Below are 27,500 nucleotides of genomic sequence, written 5' to 3' on the forward strand. Positions count from 1 at the left end.
ACACACACACACACACACCGATTCTACTATTGGTTTAATATGAGCTTCTGCCCTGAAAGGCTTATTGTCTCTATTGCAGCATCATGTCTTTAGTCCACGTTTCATATTTAACAGAATTATCCCTCGTTTATTTGCTTTGCATGTGTTGTTTTATGAGTTTTAAATACTACCTCGAATGATGATTCTACTTATATTAACATCTTTTCTTTTGTATTATTGTTTCACAACACTTATAATTGCCCTCGATGGACTGGCGGCCTGTCCAGGGTGTCCCCTGCCTTCGCCCTATGTCAGCTGGGATAGGCTCCAGCGCCCCGCGACCCTAATGAGGATAAGCGGTATTGAAAATGGATGGATGGATGGATGGATGGATGGATGGACAGTTTAGTTTGGAGCCCTTTAGCTGCAACTTTAAACGGCCTTCAAACCTTTAAAGGTTCTGTCGCAATCCTGAAAGCCAAATTTCATAAAACGCCCTTTTGGTAAAGAATGAGGAGCTCAGAGGGAACGTTTCACTCTCGCTTCGCTCCGAGAAACATGTTCACTCATATCACGAGTTCACTGCTACAGACGGAGCAGACGCTACAGACGGAGCAGACGCTACAGACGGAGCAGACGCTGCAGACGGAGCAGACAGAGCAGACAGAGCAGACGCTACAGACGGAGCAGACGCTACAGACGGAGCAGACGCTACAGACGGAGCAGACGCTACAGACGGAGCAGACGCTACAGACGGAGCAGACGCTGCAGACGGAGCAGACGCTACAGACAGAGCAGACGCTACAGACGGAGCAGACGCTACAGACGGAGCAGACGCTACAGACGGAGCAGACAGAGCAGACGCTACAGACGGAGCAGACGCTACAGACGGAGCAGACAGAGCAGACAGAGCAGACGCTACAGACGGAGCATACGCTACAGACGTAGCAGACGCTACAGACGGCGCAGACGCTACAGACGGAGCAGACGCTGCAGGCGGAACAGACGCTACAGACGGAGCAGACAGAGCAGACGCTACAGACGGAGCATACGCTACAGACGTAGCAGACAGAGCAGACGCTACAGACGGCGCAGACAGAGCAGACGCTACAGACGGCGCAGACAGAGCAGACGCTACAGACGTAGCAGACGCTACAGACGGCGCAGACGGCGCAGACGGAGCAGACGCTGCAGACAGAGCAGACGCTACAGACGGCGCAGACAGAGCAGACGCTACAGACGGCGCAGACAGAGCAGACGCTACAGATGGCGCAGACAGAGCAGACGCTACAGACGGCGCAGACAGAGCAGACGCTACAGACGGAGCAGACAGAGCAGACGCTACAGACGGAGCAGACAGAGCAGACAGAGCAGACGCTACAGACGTAGCAGACAGAGCAGACGCTACAGACGGAGCAGACAGAGCAGACGCTACAGACGGAGTAGACTTTGAGCCGATCTATTGTCAGTCATGTGACCTCTGGGGCTCGGGTGGGGTTTCATAGTCATTGATGAGGAGATGATTGACAGCTCACACACAGGAAGTGAGTCCATGACGACTCATTCTCACTCACAAGGAGCGTAGAACATGACCAGAGCGTGCTTCTTCTTCTTCAGCGCCTCTCGGAAGTCCTCCGATCCAAGATGGCTGACGCTGGAGGGCTGGTCCTCCCAAGACTGCTCTGGTGGAGGAGGAGCCTGGGGACTGGAGAGAGGGGGAGAGAGAGAGAGAGAGAGAGAGAGAGAGAGAGAGAGAGAGAGAGAGAGAGAGAGAGAGAGAGAGAGAGAGAGAGAGAGAGAGAGAGAGAGAGAGAGAGAGAGAGAGAGAGAGAGAGGGGTTTTATAATAATAATATCAAACAGAGAGAAAGTATTTATCTTGCTTTTTCAGAAAAAGATGAATGTGTTCAAATAAGCAAAGCTTTGTTTGTGTTTGCGTACAGAGGGATAATAATTGTGTAAACTCATATCTCATGTTCATAAACTACTTTGTTCCCTTTAAACTAACCTAAGGTTAAAGAAGTGTTAAATGTGTGTTATATGGATTTGAATCACTTCCTGTTTCTAAAGCATCTTTGTCAACCCTCCAGAAACCGATCGTCTTTCTTTCACTAAACATTCGACTAAACTAAAGGACCGGCGGTCGAGAGCCGACAGGAAGTGGACCAGGTGGTCCTGAGCCTTAGCCGACAGGAAGTGGACCGGCGGTATCTGAGCCCACAGGAAGTGGCCCGGTCTCACCTGTGCATGAACTCGATGATCTTGTCTCTGCTGCGCAGCTGAGGCAGCGTGAAGGTGTCCTCGCCGCGCAGGAAGAACTTCACCGTCGGGAAGCCGGAGATCTTGAAGCGCTCGCCGGCGGCCTTGTGCACCGTGGAGTCCACCGCCGCCAACACGCCCGGGCTCTGTGGACCAGAGGCAGGACGTCAGTCATGTGACCGACTTAGACCAACACAGCACGACAGAGACCAACGTAGACCAGCGGAGACTAACACAGCATGACAGAGACCAAAGGAGACCAACATAGACCAGCAGAGGCTAACATAGACCGACCTAGACTAACAGAGACTAACATAAACCGACCTAGACCTACAGAGACTAACATAGACCAACCTAGACCAGCAGAGACTAACATAGACAGACCTAGACCAACAGAGACCGACCTAGACTAACAGAGACTAACATAAACCAACCTAGACCTACAGAGACTAACATAGACCAACCTATACCAGCAGAGACTAACATAGACAGACCTAGACCAACAGAGACCGACCTAGACTAACAGAGACTAACATAAACCAACCTAGACCTACAGAGACTAACATAGACCAACCTAGACCAGCAGAGACTAACATAGACAGACCTAGACCAACAGAGACCGACCTAGACTAACAGAGACTAACATAAACCAACCTAGACCTACAGAGACTAACATAGACCAACCTAGACCAGCAGAGACTAACATAGAGCGACCTAGACCAACAGAGACTAACATAGACCGACCTAGACTAACAGAGATTAAAATAGACCGACCTAGACCAACAGAGACTAACATAGACCAACAGAGACTAACAGACCGACCTAGACCAACAGAGACTAACATAGACCGACCTAGACCAACACATCTACCTACCTACTTCCTCAAATGTAGATCTTTAAGAGTTCCTGTTTCTAAACATCTAAAACGAATCCTCCTCCTTTCTTTAATCCCTAAGAGGTTTTTATGAACTACTTGTGACGTGATGGAGAACCCGGATCCGGTCTCGAGTCTAAACCAGGGGGGGCTGTTTTATGGAGGAGTGTTAGATTACCACAGAGGACGGAGGGACACGCCCCCTTAATCACATCCAGAGACGAGCAGCAAAGAGACACACACCTAGTGACAACACACACAGAGACACACACCTAGTGACAACACACACAGAGACACACACCTAGTGACAACACACACAGAGACACACACCTAGTGACAACACACACAGAGACACACACCTAGTGACAACACACACAGAGACACACACCTAGTGACAACACACACAGAGACACACACCTAGTGACAACACACACAGAGACACACACCTAGTGACAACACACACACAGAGACACACACCTAGTGACAACACACACACAGACACACACCTAGTGACAACACACACACAGAGACACACACCTAGTGACAACACACACACAGACACACACCTAGTGACAACACACACAGAGACACACACCTAGTGACAACACACACACAGAGACACACACCTAGTGACAACACACACACAGACACACACCTAGTGACAACACACACAGAGACACACACCTAGTGACAACACACACAGAGACACACACCTAGTGACAACACACACACAGAGACACACACCTAGTGACAACACACACACAGACACACACCTAGTGACAACACACACAGAGACACACACCTAGTGACAACACACACAGAGACACACACCTAGTGACAACACACACACAGAGACACACACCTAGTGACAACACACACACAGAGACACACAGAGACACAAGACGTTACTATCACCACACACACACACACACACACACACACACACACACACACACACACACACACACACAGACAGGACGTTACTATCACCACACACACACACAGGACGTTACTATCACCACACACACACACACACACACACACACACACACACACACACACACACACACACACACAGACAGGACGTTACTATCACCACACACACACACAGGACGTTACTATCACCACACACACACACAGGACGTTACTATCACCACACACACACACTCACGTTGGAGCCCTTGTTGAGGACCTCTGCAGCCTCGTCGTACTCCGGCTTCATCTTCTTGCAGTGTCCACACCCTGAAGGAGTCACAGCACACGTCAGAACCTTCAGAACCACAGAACCACAGAACCTTCTGCTAGTTTCACATGTTGAGACGTTTCTCCGTTTGAATATTATATAGAAAACCTGATCAATAAATGATAATAATGATAATCGGGATAAATCGTGAAAAGGATGTTATGCAATAACAGGATAACTTAATACTTATGTAATTATGTAATTATGTATTATAGTGTGTACTATCTGGAGGTGGTGGTGTCTTTGTAGTACAACTGTGTATTATAGTGTGTACTATCTGGAGGTGGTGGTGTCTTTGTAGTACAACTGTGTATTATAGTGTGTACTATCTGGAGGTGGTGGTGTCTTTGTAGTACAACTGTGTATTATAGTGTGTACTATCTGGAGGTGGTGGTGTCTTTGTAGTACAACTGTGTATTATAGTGTGTACTATCTGGAGGTGGTGGTGTCTTTGTAGTACAACTGTGTATTATAGTGTGTACTATCTGGAGGTGGTTGTGTCTTTGTAGTACAACTGTGTATTATAGTGTGTACTATCTGGAGGTGGTTGTGTCTTTGTAGTACAACTGTGTATTATAGTGTGTACTATCTGGAGGTGGTTGTGTCTTTGTAGTACAACTGTGTATTATAGTGTGTACTATCTGGAGGTGGTTGTGTCTTTGTAGTACAACTGTGTATTATAGTGTGTACTATCTGGAGGTGGTTGTGTCTTTGTAGTACGACTGTGTATTATAGTGTGTACTATCTGGAGGTGGTTGTGTCTTTGTAGTACAACTGTGTATTATAGTGTGTACTATCTGGAGGTGGTTGTGTCTTTGTAGTACGACTGTTTGCAGACAAATACAACAGCAATAAATAAACAATCCGTCTGCTGTGGAGTACTGCATGAGCAGTGAGACAACTCTTTATTTATATGTGTATATATAGAGATAGAGATAGAGATAGATAGCTAGGATATATATATAGATAGATAGATAGATAGATAGATGGATAGGATATATATATAGATAGATATATAGATAGATAGATAGATAGATAGATAGATATAAAAAGCACAATATTTGTGTCAAACGTGTCCGATATGTTTGCCGTTCAGACGAGATGAACGATGAGCGCCGCCGTGCATAGATGCTTGAAACGAGACTTGGTGCATTTCCAAACTTGCTAAATTGCCCTTGTCAAAACAGTTCAGGAATTCTTTTATTCAAGATGCAACGTGCAGCCGGCTATAAATCAAGCGTGATATGCCTTGATGTGTGTGGGAGGGAGGGGGCTCGTTTAACTGAGTCACTGTGGCGTGAGATCTCCAAATCAAACTGATGAGCCAGAGTCCTCTGTTTGTAGCTATATCACTTTGTAGCTATAGCTATATCACTTTGTAGCTATAGCTATATCACTTTGTAGCTATATCACTTTGTAGCTATATCACTTTGTAGCTATATCACTTTGTAGCTATATCACTTTGTAGCTATAGCTATATCACTTTGTAGCTATAGCTATATCACTTTGTAGCTATATCACTTTGTAGCTATACTACTTTGTAGCTATATCACTTTGTAGCTATATTACTTTGTAGCTATACTACTTTGTAGCTATACTACTTTGTAGCTATACTACTTTGTAGCTATACCACTTTGTAGCTACATCACTTTGTAGCTACATCACTTTGTAGCTATATTCCTTTGTAGCTATATCACTTTGTAGCTATATTACTTTGTAGCTATATCACTTTGTAGCTATATTCCTTTGTAGCTATACTACTTTGTAGCTATATTCCTTTGTAGCTATATCACTTTGTAGCTATATCACTTTGTAGTTATATCACTTTGTAGCTATATTCCTTTGTAGCTATATCACTTTGTAGCTATATTCCTTTGTAGCTATACTACTTTGTAGCTATATTCCTTTGTAGCTATATCACTTTGTAGCTATATCACTTTGTAGCTATATCACTTTGTAGCTATAGCTATATCACTTTGTAGCTATAGCTATATCACTTTGTAGCTATATCACTTTGTAGCTATACTACTTTGTAGCTATATCACTTTGTAGCTATATTACTTTGTAGCTATACTACTTTGTAGCTATACTACTTTGTAGCTATACTACTTTGTAGCTATACCACTTTGTAGCTACATCACTTTGTAGCTACATCACTTTGTAGCTATATTCCTTTGTAGCTATATCACTTTGTAGCTATATTACTTTGTAGCTATATCACTTTGTAGCTATATTCCTTTGTAGCTATACTACTTTGTAGCTATATTCCTTTGTAGCTATATCACTTTGTAGCTATATCACTTTGTAGCTATATCACTTTGTAGTTATATCACTTTGTAGCTATATTCCTTTGTAGCTATATCACTTTGTAGCTATATTCCTTTGTAGCTATACTACTTTGTAGCTATATTCCTTTGTAGCTATATCACTTTGTAGCTATATCACTTTGTAGCTATATTCCTTTGTAGCTATATTACTTTGTAGCTTTGAGCCTGTGGCTTCTATAGTGAGGACTTCTTGGAGGACCCTCTAAACCCCAAAGCAGTGAATTTCTCTCTCTGTGCTCTTGATTTTCAAAATAAAAGTCTTGCTCCTCTTCAGAACAAGAGGTAGAGATAACTAGAACACGTCTTTAGTGCAAAAGAACACAGTTAGGACATAAATCATAAAAGAACCTGCAGGTTCTACATGTTTTATATATGAAACTATTTCCATGTTTGTACAGCTTATGGCTGCGATTAAACATCGTAACGCCGACTATTTAAAGAACACATGCCATATCTGCAGGAAGGACCCTCTGTCTTCAACCATTTCCTTTTTCTTTCTGCTAACAGCGTTGGCAGAGTGGGAGAGTTTTATGGTGTTTTTCGGTCCGGAATATAATCAGCCTCACTCTGGGAAACAGAAGTTTTTTTTTTTACACCGTAAGGAAAAGCTTCACGCAAACAAACCCTGCTGAGTGCTGCTCAGAGGACGCAGAGGCCGGCGGCGCTGAGAGGTGGACAGCAGCGCTGATGGCGGTGGTTTGGACCATTAATCTCACTCTGACAGCCGGGCCATTAAGAGAACTGCAGCAGGCAGCAGGGCCGGGATCTGCTCCTGTGTGAGTGTGTGAGACGGAGATATGCGGTGGAATTGTGTGCAATAAATGTTTGTGTCACGGTATGAAATATGTGTTCGATAAGTGCACAGATATGTGTGTGTGTCTGTGTGTGTGTGTGTGTGAGATGCAGTCTGTTTCAGCTGAATGTCCTTGATTGGATGCGTGTGTGACTGGCTGCTATCCGAGCAGGACGAACGTCTGTGACCCAGAGAGACGTCCTAACGTCCTACAGGTGAGAGACGTCCTAACGTCCTACAGGTGAGAGACGTCCTAACGTCCTACAGGTGAGAGACGTCCTAACGTCCTACATGTGAGAGACGTCCTAACGTCCTACAGGTGAGAGACGTCCTAACGTCCTACATGTGAGAGACGTCCTAACGTCCTACAGGTGAGAGACGTCCTAACGTCCTACAGGTGAGAGACGTCCTAACGTCCTACAGGTGAGAGACGTCCTAACGTCCTACAGGTGAGAGACGTCCTACAGGTGAGAGACGTCCTAAAGTCCTACAGGTGAGAGACGTCCTACAGGTGAGAGACGTCCTAACGTCCTACAGGTGAGACGTTCTACAGGTGAGAGACGTCCTAACGTCCTACAGGTGAGACGTTCTACCGGTGAGAGACGTCCTAACGTCCTACAGGTGAGAGACGTCCTACAGGTGAGAGACGTCCTACAGGTGAGAGACGTCCTACAGGTGAGAGACGTCCTAACGTCCTACAGGTGAGACGTTCTACCGGTGAGAGACGTCCTAACGTCCTACAGGTGAGAGACGTCCTAACGTCCTACATGTGAGAGACGTCCTAACGTCCTACAGGTGAGAGACGTCCTAACGTCCTACATGTGAGAGACGTCCTAACGTCCTACAGGTGAGAGACGTCCTACAGGTGAGAGACGTCCTAAAGTCCTGCAGGTGAGAGACGTCCTACAGGTGAGAGACGTCCTAACGTCCTACAGGTGAGACGTTCTACCGGTGAGAGACGTCCTAACGTCCTACAGGTGAGAGACGTCCTAACGTCCTACAGGTGAGAGACGTCCTAACGTCCTACAGGTGAGAGACGTCCTACAGGTGAGAGACGTCCTACCGGTGAGAGACGTCCTAACGTCCAACCGGTGAGAGACGTCCTAACGTCCTACAGGTGAGAGGCGTCCTACAGGTGAGAGGCGTCCTACAGGTGAGAGACGTCCTACAGGTGAGAGACGTCCTAACGTCCTACATGTGAGAGACGTCCTAACGTCCTACAGGTGAGAGACGTCCTAACGTCCTACAGGTGAGAGGCGTCCTAACGTCCAACCGGTGAGAGACGTCCTAACGTCCAACCGGAGAGAGACGTCCTAACCTCTCTCAACGGTAGGACGTGTCTCACCTGTAGGACGTTAGGACATCTCTCACCAGTTGGACGTTAGAACCTCTCACCGGTATATCACTTTGTAGCTATACAAAGTAGTATAGCTACAAAGTCATATAGCTACAAAGTAATATAGCTACAAAGTAGAATAGCTACAAAGTAGTATAGCTACAAAGTAATATAGCTACAAAGTAGTATAGCTACAAAGTAGTATAGCTACAAAGTAATATAGCTAAAAAGTAGTATAGCTACAAAGTAATATAGCTAAAAAGTAATATAGCTGAAAAGTAGTATAGCTACACAGTAATATAGCTACAAAGTAATATAGCTACAAAGTAGTATAGCTACAAAGTAGTATAGCTACAAAGTAGTATAGCTACAAAGTAATATATTTACAAAGTAATATAGCTACAAAGTAGTAGAGCTACAAAGTAGTATGGCTACAAAGTAGTATAGCTACAAAGTAGTATAGCTACAAAGTAGTATAGCTACAAAGTAATATAGCTACAAAGTAATATAGCTAAAAAGTAGTATAGCTACAAAGTAAAATAGCTACAAAGTAATATAGCTACAAAGTAAAATAGCTACAAAGTAATATAGCTACAAAGTAGTGCGTGCAGCAGCAGGATGGTGCGTGAACACAGAAAGACCAACGGGCGTGTGTGAGCGATGAAGAGTCGTGAAGACGAGCGGGTCATGTGACACTAAAGGGTCTTTTGGGGGTTTCTGTGGTTCCGGAGCACGGCGGTGAGACCTGGATGTGGTTGATTGGCCTGAATCAGAAACTCTGTTTGACACAGTGTGAAGGAGTGAGCCTTCTGCAGTATCCATGACGCTGAGCTTTGGGCTCCTTATCCATCGACAACACGTCACCAGCTGAGCTCAGAGTGAGGAGCTGCACACATTCACTTCATGAACAACGATTCAGGATGGAAACGGTCCACGTTTAAGGAGGAAATGAGATCAGCTGATTGTAAAAAATATGTGAAAGAAGCTTTTCAGGACTTGTTCACAACTCTTGGTTTCTGGTGCAAAAACACTTCGTTGTATGTTTTTAGTGGATCAACAATTTGCTAATTAATTACCAATTTAACTTATTCGAAAAATGTGAGTATTTGTTGTTTTATGTTGATAATAAGTAATTGTAGTTCTACTTTCTACACACACACACACTACTCTACTGTCTTCGAACACATTCCTGGCATCAGTTGGCTTGATAAATAAAACCAGTCACATGATGAATGATCAGTAATTGATCGATTGGTTCAAGCAGTGATCGCCCCCCCGCCCTCTGACTCACAGGGGGCGTAGAACATGATGAGGGCCGCAGGATGTTCCTCCAGGAAGCTGTCGAAGGACTCGTCGGTCAGGTGGTAGACCGGGGAGTCCGTCTCCGACCACGGCACCTCGGGGGCCTTCGGCTGGGGGGCCTGAGGGCTGGAACAGGAAGGGGGGGGGGGGGGGGGGCAGAAGTGATGAGGGACGTTTTCTTTTTACATAAAAGCAGACGCGTTCCAGCTGGCGTGTAATCTGCAGAAATCAGACCCAGCTGTAAACCCGCTCTCCACCCAACGCGTCACACACACACACACACACACACACACACACACACACACACACACACACACACACACACACACACACACACACACACACACACACACACACACACACACACACACACACACACACACACACACACACACACACACACACACACACACACACACACACACACATCTGGACCGAAGCAGCCCCGCCCCGATGACGGGTGTACACACATTCTCTTCTACTTCTCAGACACACACTGCTTCTCGTCCAGAAGGTCATGGGTTTATTGTGCATCCCTCTGACACATAGAGACCCGGATCAGGGCTTATCGGGGACTGAAGGTGCACTTATCACAGAAACTAGAAGGAAACGTCAGGATGCTTTAATGGCTCAGATGGTGACTCCTGTCAGAGCAAAGAGCAACTTGTAGGGGTTTAATCTGGGGAGGAACAAGTGGCACCAAGAGGGGGAAGAAACCAGATGAGTCTCCAGATTAGACCTTCCTGGAAAACCTTTCCACGCCGTTTAGTGCAAAAACTCATTTTCAGCTTTTCCCCTGATATGAGACATGTTTAATAAGGTCGGCTCGTGTTTTTGTTTTGAGAACTCGTGGAACATTACGGGATGAGCTGGAACCCACTAAGAACACGTTCATGTTCATACCTAGAAGAGTTATGACACACATAATTAAAGATCTGGTATTGATAAGCCACTACTTTATATTAGTACTTGTTCATGTTTTTATGTGTTTATTATCTAAAGAGAGTATTTCTATTTCTAAAAACAATATTAAAATCTAAATAAAACTTCTAATTCAATTAAATACAAATACAAAAGTGTATTTGTTTAATAAAGTAAAAGCAATGATTTAGTCATGAAGAAGAGCGGCTCCTTGTGGTAATAAAATAATAACTCTACTATAAAGGGGGCGGGGCAGCAGAGGGGTAATCATTTGTCTGCAAAATACAACCTGACCACTAGATGGCACTGAATCTCACACGCTGCTCCTTTAACCAGTGTTTTACTGCGGTTTCCCTGGATGTAGTAGAAGAAGTGTACGTGTGTTTCTGCTCCAGTAGAAACCTTCTAAGTTATTAACGAGAGCTCAGGACACACTTCCTGTGACAGCTGTGGCCTCTGGGGGAGTCAGGCTGTCCAGCCCTTCACACGGAAAGGGAAAGGAGACGAGGGGAGAGAGGAATGAGACAGCACTGAGCAGGTGTAGATTGACAAGGTGAGCCAGGGTGAGGAAGAGGTGTGATGAAGGAAAAGGGGTTGGAGCGGTCTCCTTGGTGACGGAGGCAGGATGTCTTTTCACCTCCTCCCCTTTCCATCACTCTCTCCTCAGACCCACCAGACTCCATTCATAAAACCAGTGACCTCTCAGAGCTGCTGGTCTCCTGCTGCTGCTTAGTGAAGCATTAATCTCTCAATAACACAAACTCACTACCAGCTGGAGGCAGCAGGAGACCAGCAGCCCTCAGAGGTCAGAGGTCACATCACTGGTTTTATGAATGGAGTGTGTTGTGTTTGAGGAGAGATAACAGCAACCTGTCAGAGGAGGAGGAGGAAGATACTCACTTCTTCATCCAGTCAGCGATATCTTTGGCTGAGGCTCCGTAGTTCTCATAGTGGTGGAGGAACTTCCCCTTCCTAAAGACAGAGCACAAGAACCACATTATGGGATGTGGTTATATTCTTCTGAGTATCATAAACCTGCAGTCCAGTAGGAGTGAATGTGATTAAAGCAGGCAGGACATCACAAACAGGGCGATGGATTGGTCATCGACACACACACACACACACACACACACACACACACACACACACACACACACACACACACACACACACACACACACACACACACACACACACACACACACACACACACACACACACACACACACACACACACACACACACACACACACACACACACACACACACACACACACACACACACACACACACACACACACACACACACACACACGATTGGAATTCAACGTCAACTTTTAACGCGTTCAGCGCGGCGGTTCTGTGTGTTTGTCTTGGTTTAACGCACACGGCGAGGACCCGGGAGCGCGAGGTGCTGTTCCACTGATTGGACGGCTGAACCGGGTTTGTGAGCGCTCCTTAATCCTCAGGACTGGAGAGGTGAAAAGAGCAGGAACACTCCGTCTTAGTAGGGGGGGGGCGGTGATTAGCCTCAGCGAGGGGCTCATTACCGACGCCGATGGGCTCAGACGCTCGTTAGCTCACTGACGCTAATGTGTCGCCGGCTAACGGACGGACTACGACTCAGCGGATGTGTGTGTGTGTGGGTGTGTGAGTGTGTGTGGGCAAACACACACTTAGCGACTAACCACAAAGACACTTAATCAGTCGCACTCTAATTAAAAGGCCGCGCTGGAGGAATAAGAAGCTCACAGTTAAACAACACTGTAAATATGAAGGTGGGGGGGGCTAACGTCGCTACATTCTGTGTGACTTGAACATGAGGGATTATCTATAAACTCATATCCCATGTTCATAAACTACTTTATTACCTTTAAACTAAGCCTGGAAAAGGAAGTATCGGCCTAAAAGAAAGAATCAAAGTGACCACGGCGTAGAGAATAAAGTGAAACACAACCTCAAAGCTTCTGAGAAACGTTGTCCTTCACACCTCGAGGAGTCCTGAACCTGATCCACCATCACGCTGCTGCTGGTTAAGAGGACTCTGTGTTTGAAGTGGCCCTACTCTGATGGGGGGTGGGGGGCGGGGCTTAAGGGGGCCTTAAGTGAGACGGATGAGACGCTCCACTCACTCAAAGTAGCAGAAGGTCGGGTAGCCTTTGACGTCGAACTCCTGCTTGAGGCCGTCAAACTCAGCCGGGTGCACGTTCATCCCCGCCAGCACCTGAACACACACAGAGACACACACACACACACACACACACACAAACCCAGAGACAGACACACACACACACACACAAACACACACACACACACACACACACACACAAACACAGAGACACACACACACAGAGACAGACACACATACACACACACACAGACACACACACACACACAAACACACACACATGAAAGGGTTAGTCGTCGTCATGACAGCCGGTACAAAAGGAGACGGCTCTGTGAAACAAAGGGATGAAGACATCGTACTAAAACAGGCAGGTGAGGAACACGAGAAGAATATATAATAAAATATATAACAACGCCACGTTTCATTAGGCCACGCAATTTAATTAATTTAGACAATTTAAATAGTAACATTTATTTAGCATCAGGAATATAAAAGGAGGAAATGTTCAAACCTGGGAGAACGAAAAGAGGACATAACGTTAGCACGTGTTACCGTTAGCATGTGTCGTGTTAACGTTAGCACGTGTTAGCGTTAGCACGTGTTACCGTTAGCATGTGTTGTGTTAACGTTAGCACGTGTTACCATTAGCATGTGTCGTGTTAGCGTTAGCACGTGTTACCGTTAGCATGTGTTGTGTTAACGTTAGCACGTGTTACCATTAGCATGTGTCGTGTTAGCGTTAGCACGTGTTACCGTTTGCATGTGTCGTGTTAACGTTAGCATGTGTTACCGTTAGCATGTGTCGTGTTAGCGTTAGCACGTGTTACCGTTTGCATGTGTCGTGTTAACGTTAGCACGTGTTACCGTTAGCATGTGTTGTGTTAACGTTAGCACGTGTTACCGTTAGCATGTGTTGTGTTAACGTTAGCACGTGTTACCGTTAGCATGTGTTAACCTGCATGCTAACTACGAGATGCTACACATGTAGTCACCTGTCATAAAGGGGGCGTGTCTACCTGGACATTTCTCAGGTTCCCTCTGAGGACGTTTTGTTCAGTTTTAAATGTCAATGAATGTCTTCAGTGTCTCGTCGTGTCGTGTGAATCTAAATGAGCTACAACTGAATACATCTCAATGAAAACAGAGCCGAGGCCAGAGAGGTAGGACCTGGCAGACCACCAGGATCAAATGAGTCTCTAGATAGCAGACCCCCCACCATGAGTCTCCAGAGATATCAGACCCCCCACCATGAGTCTCCAGGTCTCTAGAGATACCAGACCCCCCCAACATGAGTCTCCAGATGCCAGACCCCCCACCCTACCATGAATCTCTAGAGATACCAGACCCCCACCATGAGCCTCTAGAGATACCAGACCCCCCCGCCCCACCATTAGTCTCTAGAGATACCAGACCCCCCACCCCACCATGAGTCTCTAGAGATACCAGACCCCCTGCCCCACCATTAGTCTCTAGAGATACCAGACCCCCCACCCCACCATGAGTCTCTAGAGATACCAGACCCTCTGCCCCACCATTAGTCTCTAGAGATACCAGACCCCCTGCCCCACCATGAGTCTCTAAAGATACCAGGGGGGGCTAAATGGACATTTAATCCATACCGAGGCTGTAAACTTCATCTGGGAGGACATTAGTGCTTAATGGTCGCTACAGGTGCACACTGGTTATACACCTGTACACGGCGTGAACCTCTGGAATCATTCAAAACGGCTCTGGTGGGTCGATGCCGACCCAAACACGTCCAGAAGAGAGCGGTCGGTTCAGGGTTCCTAAATTACCGTTAAATGCAGAATCAAAACGCTACTGTGCCTTCAAAGGTCGCCGAGGCCGAGCAGGAAGCCTGACCATGCAGACTCACCGCCGACACATCTCATGTAATCTACAGATCCCAGAGAAGCAGCAGAAACCAGGAGCAGCGGCGGACTCACATGTGTTCCTTTGGTCTCTGTGGCCGCCTGCTGAAAGACGGGCTGCATTCTCTTACAAACGCCGCACCCTGCAAGACAAAACCCAGGGCGGTGGTTACAACGAAGAACAATCTAGATGCAAGTAAATATCAAGTAGTTTGTTTCTTTACACATTCAATACTGTACTTCTTTACAGGGTTTATATGAAGGTAATAAAGTACTTTGTGCATATTAACTTAACTCCACAATTCACACGGATCCGTTGACCTCTGACCTCAAGATATGTGAATGAAAATGAGTCTCTCCTTCACAGAACTGCTTAATGATAAACATGTGCAGTACAAACCAGTTGTTGTGCATTTGAATGAGTTCCCCAAACAGTCTTTGAATTATATAAATTGGGTTAAACTGGAAATCCGAGACTCTCATATTATCCATGTGTGATGAAGTCGGTCCCCATTTCATTGGAGTGAGATCATCGTCACTTTATAAAACGACCCTTTGAGGATAACCACGGCCACGTGAAACTTTACAACCACAAAAGATATTTAAACGATGTATGGCTTTATTTATATATAAAAATAAATGATATATATATATTTTTAAAAAAAAAAAATATATATATATATATATATAAAAACAAATATATATAAAAAAAATAAAATATATATATATATATATATATATATATAAACATAGAATTATATATCAGACTCCCCAACAGAAGCGCTCGCCATCCAAGCTTTCGAAAAATTCAACATTTGCAAAAATCTCCAAATGTCAAATTCTTAATACCAAATCCCAGCATGGCTTTTCTCTGGTGTTCCTCGAGGTCTTGGTGTCTTAATGTGGTATTTTGGGCAATTTCGTATTGTTCTTGAGCGTTCAAATTAATCTTCAGTTGTCAGATGACGCAGAACACTTTGAACAAATTTCTTAAAATCTAAAAGATCATTAAAGATTTCAAAACTAATTGATATTAATCAGGAATGAAAATACAAATAATTCAATAAAATACAGCATGTTCACAGATAAGTAAGTGGCAGGTATTCAACACAACATGAGGCTCTCTCGTCTTCCATGGTATTATTCTCACTTCTTCTGGACAGTAACAGCTGTCGATTGACCCCAATATGTTGTCTATAACATGTCTATAGCATGTCTATAGCATGTCTATAACAGAGCCCGAACACAGAGGCAATGAAAGGACTCACAGGGAGCGTAGAACATCAGGAGGACCGGCCTCTCCTCTTTCTTCAGCAGCTTCCTGAAGTCCTTCAAACGAGAGAGAGGTGTCCAGTATATATTAGAACAGGAAGTGGTCTGTCAGTCACTACTCAGGGTAGATTCCTCTGTTTAGCATTCAGAGCTCTGAAGGTACTGAGCATACCATCATCTTTGCACTCTCAGTTTATTGGACTGATTAAGAGAATACAGGACTTTCTTCTTTGGATCCCGACCAGTTCCTGCTCACCACCTCCTCTTCAAAACACCCCCATTCAGCACAATCCCCTGTTGACACCTTCAACAAGCCTCCGGGCCCGAGCACAGCAACCCCACAGAAGGGCTGCTGGTTTAATTAAAGAGCTTTCAAAGCCCTGCATATGATTTCATTTGATATGAGTGACTTCTGTTTGCATGAAGTCTTTGATCCCTCACTTGGTCTCTGGTCTTAGTTCCTGAGGTGGACATGCTGCTGAGTCAGCTGCTGATCATACCTTCAACGAGGAGAGGAGGGAAGGAGAGGTAGACCCTGCCTCACATTAACGGCTACATCCTCAATACCCTCCGGTCTTAGTCTTGCCTTAGTCTCTATACTCTCCGGTCTTAGTCTTGCCTTAGTCTCTATACTCTCTGGTCTTAGTCTTGTCTTGGTCTCTATACCCTCTGGTCTGAGTATTGGTCTCTATACCCTCTGGTCTTGGTCTTTATACCCTCTGGTCTTGGTCTTGGTCTCTTTACCCTGTGGTCTGGTCTAGGTTTCTATACCCTCTGGTCTTAGTCTTGTCCTGATCTCTATATCCTCTGGTCTTGGTCTTTCTACCCTCTTTGTCGTGGTATCTATACCCTCTGGTATTGGTATCTATACCCTCTGGTCTTGGTCTCTATACCCTCTGGTCTTGGTCTCTATACCCTCTGGTATTGGTCTCTATACCCTCTTGTCTTAGTCTTGGTCTCTATTCCCTCTGGTCTGGTCTAGGTCTCTATACCCTCTGGTCTTGGTAAGGTTGGACAGAAGCTTGGGTGCAATGCATCATGGTACATGTAGATCCTTTCATGTTCAGGAAGCCTTCGGTTAACTGAGCAGCCAAAGCTTCCCTACAGTTTACCTCAAAGCTCAAAAGGTCATTTAGGTCACAAACCTACCTTTTCTGTCTCTATGTGGACAATGTCTTTGGCCTCAGGGTTCTCCTCCCACAGTGGGGGTCCTGATGGGTCCTTCAAGAACGCCACCATGGACTGAATGGAGGACAAGCAGAACCCCTTCAGATCATCACAACTAGGCACTAAATGTGAACAACAGAGTGACTGTTGATGATTTTACTTTGCAGAAGTCACAACTCTGGGTTGCCAGATTGAAGCACAGAGAGAGCAACATGTTGGTCCAGCCAAGAGGCGTCAAAGCTACTCCGGGACCTTTAAGTGTCTGGTGCTGGGCCTGGTAAAGACCTGCGTAAATATAATGAACCATATGTCTGCAACAGCAGGACATCTTTCATTGAGTGGCATGACAGCGTGGACACGGGAGGAATATTTAGAGATGATGATGTTATTATCACCATCATCATCGGGATTACTTGGCAATGGTTTAAACTCAGACTTTTGGTGTTTTATTGTTTCATGAGGACGTTCCATCTGCCAGGGAAAGAAACCTGAGCAACACACCGGGAGAATAATGATCAGAAGAATCTAACCGATATAACGACGTGTCACACGTTTATATTGACGAAAGCTACCTGGTGGTTATTTGCTCTGCTTTTCATGGAGGTTTTACATTGCACTATTAATACAGGCCTGGAGATAACATTTTGAAATATTAGTCAGAGAAATCACATTCATGCGGTATATTTCCCTTAATAGCTCATCGTCGCACAGGAAACGACGACCCTAAAATACGGTTACTGACTGTAAACAAAATGAGAGCTGGGAGTGAAGAGACGTCTCAGCGGCGCACTCACCTTGAAGGTGGCCGGCCGGCTGTACTCCGTGTGGAACGTCCCGTCTCTGAAACGGCAGCATGAACGGTGAACTCCAGGCCTGGTGAGCCCAGGAACACAGAACACAGAACACAGAACACAGAAGGCGAGCTAACGGCTACTCACTTGTAATGCAGCAGCTCTGCTCCTCCGTGTTTGGAGCTCGGGTTCACCTTCACTTTCTTGCAGAGCTTACGGCCCTCCGAGTCTCTGAGACAGAGATGGGAAATAGAAAAGAAACCGTCAGATTCTAGAATGATCTGGAACAGATGATTCATCCATCCATAAATACATTTACTAAGCAAAGCAAGGTGTTCTAGTAAATACACAGCCTCTAAAACACCACAACTTCTACCTGGTCCTGAAACAGTCTCAGTCTAGTCCTGGTCCTCTGTAGACCTCAGTCTAGTCCTGGTCCTCTATAGACCTCCACCAGAAAACAGACCACCATAGAGAAGATGGTCTGGTTGTACAGAGTTCTTCATAAAGCTCCTCATCGGAGCCACCGGGTCGGATTCTGGTGAAACCAGATGACATCATGCAGGTTGACCAGAACCTCTTTCAGCTCAGACTCCAGTAGAGACCAGTCCACCATGGACAGACCCAGATCCAGTAGAGACCAGTCCACCGTGGACAGACCAGTCCACCGTGGACAGACCCAGATCAGTAGAGACCAGTCCACCGTGGACAGACCCAGATTCAGTAGAGACCAGTCCACCGTGGACAGACCAATTCCACCGTGGACAGACCCAGATCAGTAGAGACCAGTCCACCGTGGACAGACCCAGATTCAGTAGAGACCAGTCCACCGTGGACAGACCCAGATTCAGTAGAGACCAGTCCACCGTGGACAGACCCAGATTCAGTAGAGACCAGTCCACCGTGGACAGACCCAGATTCAGTAGAGACCAGTCCACCGTGGACAGACCCAGATCCAGTAGAGACCAGTCCACCGTGGACAGACTCAGATCCAGTAGAGACCAGTCCACCGTGGACAGACCCAGATCCAGTAGAGACCAGTCCACCGTGGACAGACTCAGATCCAGTAGAGACCAGTCCACCGTGGACAGACTCAGATCCAGTAGAGACCAGTCCACCGTGGACAGACCCAGATCCAGTAGAGACCAGTCCACCGTGGACAGACCCAGATGAGAACATCTTTTCCTGTTGAGTCTTTCTTCTTTAATGCACATTGTTCTCCCGTTTCTTTGTCCCATCACTTGTATTATATCCTTAATTCTGTGTGAATATGCTTTGCCAACATATTTTTCTTTCCCATAAAGCTTCTCTGCATTGAATTAAGAGAGGAGAGAAGACTTAACTGCATCAACCCTTTACTTCATGAGATCAATGCACCGAGATGCACAGCGCTATTTAAATAAGCCATTTATTAGTGGCTCCAGCAGGCAGACATCTGCAAAGGGAATAGTGTTGATTACGTCCTATATTATTGTGCTTATTGTCAGCACAGAGGCGGATTCCTGTAATTGAGAGAGAGAGGCTCCACCACAGAGAGCAAAACCTTGACCCAGAGCTCAGTTCTCATGAGGGTCTTTGTTCCAGTGTCGGCTTAAACTTCAGGATGCTTACACACTATTTCCTCGCGGCTCGGACGAGGTAGAAAAAAAAAGGAGAATATACAACTTTTAGATCAATGATCACATTTGCCGCCAATAACTGATAATTTATGATCCATATTAACAGATACTGATCAGGATCGATCTGAGTCATTTTGTAAAGGACTCTCTAGACACATACATCCTTTTCTCTTGATCTGGTTGTTGTTGTTGCCCTGTGCGTTGCAGAGAGCAGGGCGGTGTTCGTAGCTCATTGTTACCTAAAAGATTGTTCAATGTTCGAGATGAAGTGACCTCTCGTGAGATTTGAGAACGAGACTTCTCCAACCGAGACGATAAAACAGACTGGATCAAGAGAAAGATGAAGAAGAACGTTTTATGCCTCTTTTCCATAATGTTGTCAGCTATAAATCACAAACACAGGACCTTTCAGTGGACCCAAGTGGTGACATTACATTAGTCCAGACGTCTCCTTCAATACTGGACCAGCTTTACCAAGCAGTTCCCCCTTTTAGTCACCGAGACATGAAATGACCAAAAGGTACCCGTTAAGGCCTCTCCTGCTGACTCATGAAGGCAGATGGCACCGGTCGGGCCACACCAGGAGCAGATGTGACCTCCACTCGTACCTGGAGATGGAGCTTACTCATCCAATCAAAACCAGCCTGCTGCTCCTTGAACTGGCAAACCAGTGGGGACAACAATGTCCTCACTAAACCCACGTAAAGGAAACAACAAGCCAGTAAAGGGAAGACGAGGGACCCTCGTTCAAGTGGATGTTACCTCAATGATGTGAAACTGCTGATTTAGATGATTTTAAAGTTGTGCAATGGGGCAGTTTGGGCTCTGATCCATGGACCAATCAGAACAACCAGTCATTCTTTGTGTACATATCTGTATACAAACTACAGCTGTACTCAAAGTGATTACATGTCCCCACAGAACTCTTCATAACGTCGGTCCACTTCTGTTCAACGGTCTGTGGCCGACACGATTATGACCGATTAAAACTGAGTCATCCGGGGAGAGGGATCCTCCTCTGTTGCTCTCCTGAAGGTTTCTTCATTTTTTCCCTGTGAAATGTTATTTTTGGGGAGTTTTTCCTGATCCGATGTGAGGTCAAAGGTCAGGGATGTCGTATGTGTACAGATTGTAAAGCCCTCTGAGGGGAGGTTGTAATTTGTGATATTGGGCTACACAAAATAAACTGAATTGAATTGAAAAGTTACTGGAAAAATCATCTCACAAAAGCACCACAGAAATGTGCTCATATGTTTGTTGGTAATAAGTCATAGAGCATAAAAAGGACTTGATTAAAACACCTGATTAGTCGACTCATCAACTATGATCATGAACATATTTCCTCCTTCATAAAAAGACTCTTTTCATCCCTCAAAACATGTTCCTGCTTTGTAAACTTTAACTCTTATTCTTTACCGTTTCCTTTTTGTCTGATTTCACGTTTCTTTGAATCTCCTCGCAGACGGCTGCCAACCTGATTGGCCTCTTTGTAGCAACAACATGTAAGTGTCTCTTTGTGCGAGACAGCAGCGATATCTTTCTCACAACACTTCAAAGAGAAGATGCCACCATGCATGAAATACCATTAATAAATTGCACTTTTTGAAAGAAAGTAAAAAGGCCACCACCCAACTGGGTACCAAACCAGTACAACAATGGCAGCTGGCTTTCAGCCTCTTAGTCTTCTTGTGTTCGTACGACCAAAGGGCCGACTGAGGATAAAAGGCTGCGTGGCAATCCGGTTCCATGAATCAGCTAATGAAACGGTACTCTTCAAACCCGAAACAAACGGAGGCCCGGGGGAAGTTAGAACGACTCATTAGCTAATGTTCAGTACGGAGAGAACAAAGGCCGTGAAGGGCGGTCCATCAGAGGTCCACCACATGAGGGTAAAGTCAGGTGGTCCATCAGAGGTCCACCACACGAGGGTAAAGTCAGGTGGTCCATCAGAGGTCCACCACACGAGGGTAAAGTCAGGTGGTCCATCAGAGGTCCACCACATGAGGGTAAAGTCAGAGGTCCATCAGAGGTCCACCACACAAGGGTAAAGTCAGGTGGTCCATTAGAGGTCCACCACACAAGGGTAAAGTCAGGTGGTCCATCAGAGGTCCACCACACAAGGGTAAAGTCAGGTGGTCCATCAGAGGTCCACCACATGAGGGTAAAGTCAGAGGTCCATCAGAGGTCCACCACACGAGGGTAAAGTCAGGTGGTCCATCAGAGGTCCACCACACAAGGGTAAAGTCAGAGGTCCATCAGAGGTCCACCACATGAGGGTAAAGTCAGAGGTCCATCAGAGGTCCACCACACAAGGGTAAAGTCAGGTGGTCCATCAGAGGTCCACCACATGAGGGTAAAGTCAGAGGTTCATTAGAGGTCCACCACACAAGGGTAAAGTCAGGTGGTCCATCAGAGGTCCACCACACAAGGGTAAAGTCAGGTGGTCCATCAGAGGTCCACCACACAAGGGTAAAGTCAGAGGTCCATCAGAGGTCCACCACATGAGGGTAAAGTCAGGCGGTCCATCAGAGGTCCACCACACGAGGGTAAAGTCAGGTGGTCCATCAGAGGTCCACCACATGAGGGTAAAGTCAGGCGGTCCATCAGAGGTCCACCACACGAGGGTAAAGTCAGGTGGTCCATCAGAGGTCCACCACACGAGGGTAAAGTCAGGTGGTCCATCAGAGGTCCACCACACGAGGGTAAAGTCAGAGGTCCATCAGAGGTCCACCACATGAGGGTAAAGTCAGGTGGTCCATCAGAGGTCCACCACACGAGGGTAAAGTCAGGTGGTCCATCAGAGGTCCACCACACGAGGGTAAAGTCAGGTGGTCCATCAGAGGTCCACCACACGAGGGTAAAGTCAGGTGGTCCATCAGAGGTCCACCACACAAGGGTAAAGTCAGAGGTCCATCAGAGGTCCACCACACAAGGGTAAAGTCAGGTGGTCCATCAGAGGTCCACCACACAAGGGTAAAGTCAGAGGTCCATCAGAGGTCCACCACACGAGGGTAAAGTCAGGTGGTCCATCAGAGGTCCACCACACGAGGGTAAAGTCAGGTGGTCCATCAGAGGTCCACCACACAAGGGTAAAGTCAGGTGGTCCATCAGAGGTCCACCACACAAGGGTAAAGTCAGGTGGTCCATCAGAGGTCCACCACACAAGGGTAAAGTCAGGTGGTCCATCAGAGGTCCACCACACGAGGGTAAAGTCAGGTGGTCCATCAGAGGTCCACCACACAAGGGTAAAGTCAGAGGTCCATCAGAGGTCCACCACACAAGGGTAAAGTCAGGTGGTCCATCAGAGGTCCACCACACGAGGGTAAAGTCAGGTGGTCCATCAGAGGTCCACCACATGAGGGTAAAGTCAGGTGGTCCATCAGAGGTCCACCACACAAGGGTAAAGTCAGGTGGTCCATCAGAGGTCCACCACATGAGGGTAAAGTCAGGTGGTCCATCAGAGGTCCACCACACGAGGGTAAAGTCAGGTGGTCCATCAGAGGTCCACCACACGAGGGTAAAGTCAGGTGGTCCATCAGAGGTCCACCACACGAGGGTAAAGTCAGAGGTCCATCAGAGGTCCACCACATGAGGGTAAAGTCAGGTGGTCCATCAGAGGTCCACCACACGAGGGTAAAGTCAGGTGGTCCATCAGAGGTCCACCACACGAGGGTAAAGTCAGGTGGTCCATCAGAGGTCCACCACACGAGGGTAAAGTCAGGTGGTCCATCAGAGGTCCACCACACAAGGGTAAAGTCAGAGGTCCATCAGAGGTCCACCACACGAGGGTAAAGTCAGGTGGTCCATCAGAGGTCCACCACACAAGGGTAAAGTCAGAGGTCCATCAGAGGTCCACCACATGAGGGTAAAGTCAGGTGGTCCATCAGAGGTCCACCACACGAGGGTAAAGTCAGGTGGTCCATCAGAGGTTCACCACACAAGGGTAAAGTCAGGTGGTCCATCAGAGGTCCACCACACAAGGGTAAAGTCAGGTGGTCCATCAGAGGTCCACCACACAAGGGTAAAGTCAGAGGTCCATCAGAGGTCCACCACACAAGGGTAAAGTCAGAGGTCCATCAGAGGTCCACCACACAAGGGTAAAGTCAGGTGGTCCATCAGAGGTCCACCACACGAGGGTAAAGTCAGGTGGTCCATCAGAGGTCCACCACACGAGGGTAAAGTCAGAGGTCCATCAGAGGTCCACCACATGAGGGTAAAGTCAGAGGTCCATCAGAGGTCCACCACATGAGGGTAAAGTCAGAGGTCCATCAGAGGTCCACCACATGAGGGTAAAGTCAGGTGGTCCATCAGAGGTCCACCACACAAGGGTAAAGTCAGGTGGTCCATCAGAGGTCCACCACATGAGGGTAAAGTCAGGTGGTCCATCAGAGGTCCACCACATGAGGGTAAAGTCAGAGGTCCATCAGAGGTCCACCACACAAGGGTAAAGTCAGGTGGTCCATCAGAGGTCCACCACATGAGGGTAAAGTCAGAGGTCCATCAGAGGTCCACCACACAAGGGTAAAGTCAGGTGGTCCATAGTCGTTCTTGGTGTGATAGGGCGACTGTGGGTCAGTGGTTTGCAGGTCTGTCTTTCAATCAGGGGGTTGGTGGTTCAATCCCCGCCCTAGTCGATGTGTCCTTGAGCAACACACTTAACCCTGAATTGTTCCCTGTAGCTGTTCTACAGTGTATGAATGTAACATGGTTGTAAGTCGCTTTGGATAAAAGCGTCAGCTAAATGACATGAAATGTAATGACGTGTATTAATTAGCTCAGAGCTTTAGGAAGTTAAACAGCTCATAATTCATTTCTATTCTAATATCTATTTTATTTAGAAATATGTTGAAATGTAGATTCCATTGTTTTCCATTTTTTGCAAAGACAAATTAATTGTGAAATTCAACTTGTGTATTTCTTTTCTTTTAATGATTAATGTCATAATAACGGAGTAATTCTGCACTAAAGACGTGTTCTAGTTCTCTACTTCATGGCTCAGGTATTATTATAGATAGAACAACACTGTTCTTCTCCTCTTGAGACGCATTATGAAAAGGTGACGTAACAAGGTTGTTGTTCCAGCTGATTAAACAATCAGTGAAATAACATGTATAAAAGTTGCTTTTGAGATGTTGAGTCCTCTTCATGAAGGATTAATAATGGATTCATCATGCAGAACACTTGATTAGTACTCTGGTTTGTGCTGGTTCCCACTGATCCGGACCGGGCCGTGCTTCCCCCCACGGGCAGACCTTCCAGAAAGAACGTGGCAGCATGGATGAGGTCACCGGCTCTCCGGTGGATCCCAGTTGGCCCGCACTCAGCTGCCCGTCATCTGCTCAAAGTGTGTCATCCTGGCCTTCTTCCTTGGCAGGGCTGACGGTTCTCACGCTGTGCCCCCCCCCCCCTTCAGTCCACCATGGAGCTCGCAGCCGAAGCGCCGCTTTTTGGAACGGGCCCGTTTTAGAAATGGGGGGTTGAAATACGCCAAATAGCACAATGCTTCCCCACGAAGCCTGGGAGTGGATCCACGCGCCCCGCTGGGATGAACCCGGCTCAGTGTAAATATCTGCTTAGCATTAGCACGTCGTTAGCGGAGGAGGGAACGTGGACACAAACACGTCCGACTGTTCCTTCTAGAGGTCAGCTTCGCTTCCCTCTAGAGGTCAACTTCTCTCCTTCTAGAGGTCAACTTCGCTTCCCTCTAGAGGTCAGCTTCTCTCCTTCTAGAGGTCAGCTTCTCTCCTTCTAGAGGTCAGCTTCTCTCCTTCTAGAGGTCAGCTTCGCTTCCCTCTAGAGGTCAGCTTCTCTCCTTCTAGAGGTCAGCTTCTCTTCCCTCTAGAGGTCAGCTTCTCTCCTTCTAGAGGTCAGCTTCTCTTCCCTCTAGAGGTCAGCTTCTCTCCTTCTAGAGGTCAGCTTCTCTTCTTCTAGAGGTCAGCTTCTCTTCCCTCTAGAGGTCAGCTTCTCTCCTTCTAGAGGTCAGCTTCTCTTCTTCTAGAGGTCAGCTTCTCTCCTTCTAGAGGTCAGCTTCTCTTCCTCTAGAGGTCAGCTTCTCTCCTTCTAGAGGTCAGCTTCTCTTCCCTCTAGAGGTCAGCTTCTCTCCTTCTAGAGGTCAACTTCTCTCCTTCTAGAGGTCAGCTTCTCTTCCCTCTAGAGGTCAGCTTCTCTCCTTCTAGAGGTCAGCTTCTCTTCTTCTAGAGGTCAGCTTCTCTCCTTCTAGAGGTCAGCTTCTCTTCCCTCTAGAGGTCAGCTTCTCTCCTTCTAGAGGTCAGCTTCTCTTCCTCTAGAGGTCAGCTTCTCTCCTTCTAGAGGTCAGCTTCTCTTCCTTCTAGAGGTCAGCTTCTCTCCTTCTAGAGGTCAGCTTCTCTTCCTTCTAGAGGTCAACTTCTCTCCTTCTAGAGGTCAGCTTCTCTTCTTCTAGAGGTCAGCTTCTCTCCTTCTAGAGGTCAGCTTCTCTTCCCTCTAGAGGTCAGCTTCTCTCCTTCTAGAGGTCAGCTTCTCTTCCTCTAGAGGTCAGCTTCTCTCCTTCTAGAGGTCAGCTTCTCTTCCTTCTAGAGGTCAGCTTCTCTCCTTCTAGAGGTCAGCTTCTCTTCTTCTAGAGGTCAGCTTCTCTCCTTCTAGAGGTCAGCTTCTCTTCTTCTAGAGGTCAGCTTCTATTCCCTCTAGAGGTCAGCTTCTCTCCTTCTAGAGGTCAGCTTCTCTTCTTCTAGAGGTCAGCTTCTCTTCCTCTAGAGGTCAGCTTCTCTCCTTCTAGAGGTCAGCTTCTCTTCCCTCTAGAGGTCAGCTTCTCTCCTTCTAGAGGTCAGCTTCTCTTCTTCTAGAGGTCAGCTTCTCTCCTTCTAGAGGTCAGCTTCTCTCCCTCTAGAGGTCAGCTTCTCTTCTTCTAGAGGTCAGCTTCTCTTCCTTCTAGAGGTCAGCTTCTCTCCCTCTAGAGGTCAGCTTCTCTCCTTCTAGAGGTCAGCTTCTCTTCCCTCTAGAGGTCAGCTTCTCTCCTTCTAGAGGTCAGCTTCTCTCCTTCTAGAGGTCAGCTTGTCTCCTTCTAGAGGTCAGCTTGTCTCCTTCTAGAGGTCAGCTTGTCTCCTTCTAGAGGTCAGCTTCTCTTCCTTCTAGAGGTCAGCTTCTCTCCTTCTAGAGATCAGCTTCTCTCCTTCTAGAGGTCAGCTTCTCTCCTTCTAGAGGTCAGCTTCTCTCCTTCTAGAGATCAGCTTCTCTCCTTCTAGAGGTCAGCTTCTCTCCTTCTAGAGGTCAGCTTCTCTTCCCGGAGCTTCCTGTAAAGCCGACTCAACGCCAGGGTGTGTATATAACTATAAATGAATAGATAACAGAAACATAATCTTCTCTCGCTCCAATCAGTGAGCCCTGACAACAGAACCATGACTCTGTTAGTACTGAAGGAGGCCGGGAGGTCAAAGAGGACAGGAGTCCTGGAGGGAGGGAAGGGGGCAAGGAGACAGTCCTCTAAAGCTTGTTTAAATCTGCCATTACTTACCCACAGTTGACCCAGGCAATAGTCCCCTGGCCCTTGACCGTCTGGGCCACATCTGATAGCAGCTTCAGGTGGGAGTCCCCCGACGAAGCTGCAGACAGAGAAGAAACCGCTCAGCTCGTCACCAGAACCC

General features: G+C 46.8%; 1 protein-coding gene across 1 annotated transcript in view; it reads right to left on the reverse strand.

Annotated features, from left to right (window-relative positions):
- The window catches only part of pdia5 (protein disulfide isomerase family A, member 5), a 36,678-nt gene that overhangs the window by 4,928 nt on the left and 4,250 nt on the right, over positions 1–27,500 (reverse strand). Inside the window, exons 3-14 of the mRNA XM_034561221.1 lie at positions 27,371–27,458; positions 18,410–18,493; positions 18,266–18,311; positions 17,454–17,546; positions 16,301–16,361; positions 15,108–15,175; positions 13,166–13,257; positions 11,934–12,005; positions 10,102–10,238; positions 4,283–4,353; positions 2,220–2,383; positions 1,554–1,684 (exon numbers count right to left, since the gene is read on the reverse strand). Of these exons, the coding sequence (XP_034417112.1) occupies positions 1,554–1,684; positions 2,220–2,383; positions 4,283–4,353; positions 10,102–10,238; positions 11,934–12,005; positions 13,166–13,257; positions 15,108–15,175; positions 16,301–16,361; positions 17,454–17,546; positions 18,266–18,311; positions 18,410–18,493; positions 27,371–27,458 (1,107 nt within the window). The remainder of the gene's footprint in view (positions 1–1,553; positions 1,685–2,219; positions 2,384–4,282; positions 4,354–10,101; positions 10,239–11,933; positions 12,006–13,165; positions 13,258–15,107; positions 15,176–16,300; positions 16,362–17,453; positions 17,547–18,265; positions 18,312–18,409; positions 18,494–27,370; positions 27,459–27,500) is intronic.

The sequence above is a fragment of the Cyclopterus lumpus genome, chromosome 21 (genome assembly GCF_009769545.1).
Source record: "Cyclopterus lumpus isolate fCycLum1 chromosome 21, fCycLum1.pri, whole genome shotgun sequence".
NCBI lineage: Eukaryota > Metazoa > Chordata > Actinopteri > Perciformes > Cyclopteridae > Cyclopterus > Cyclopterus lumpus.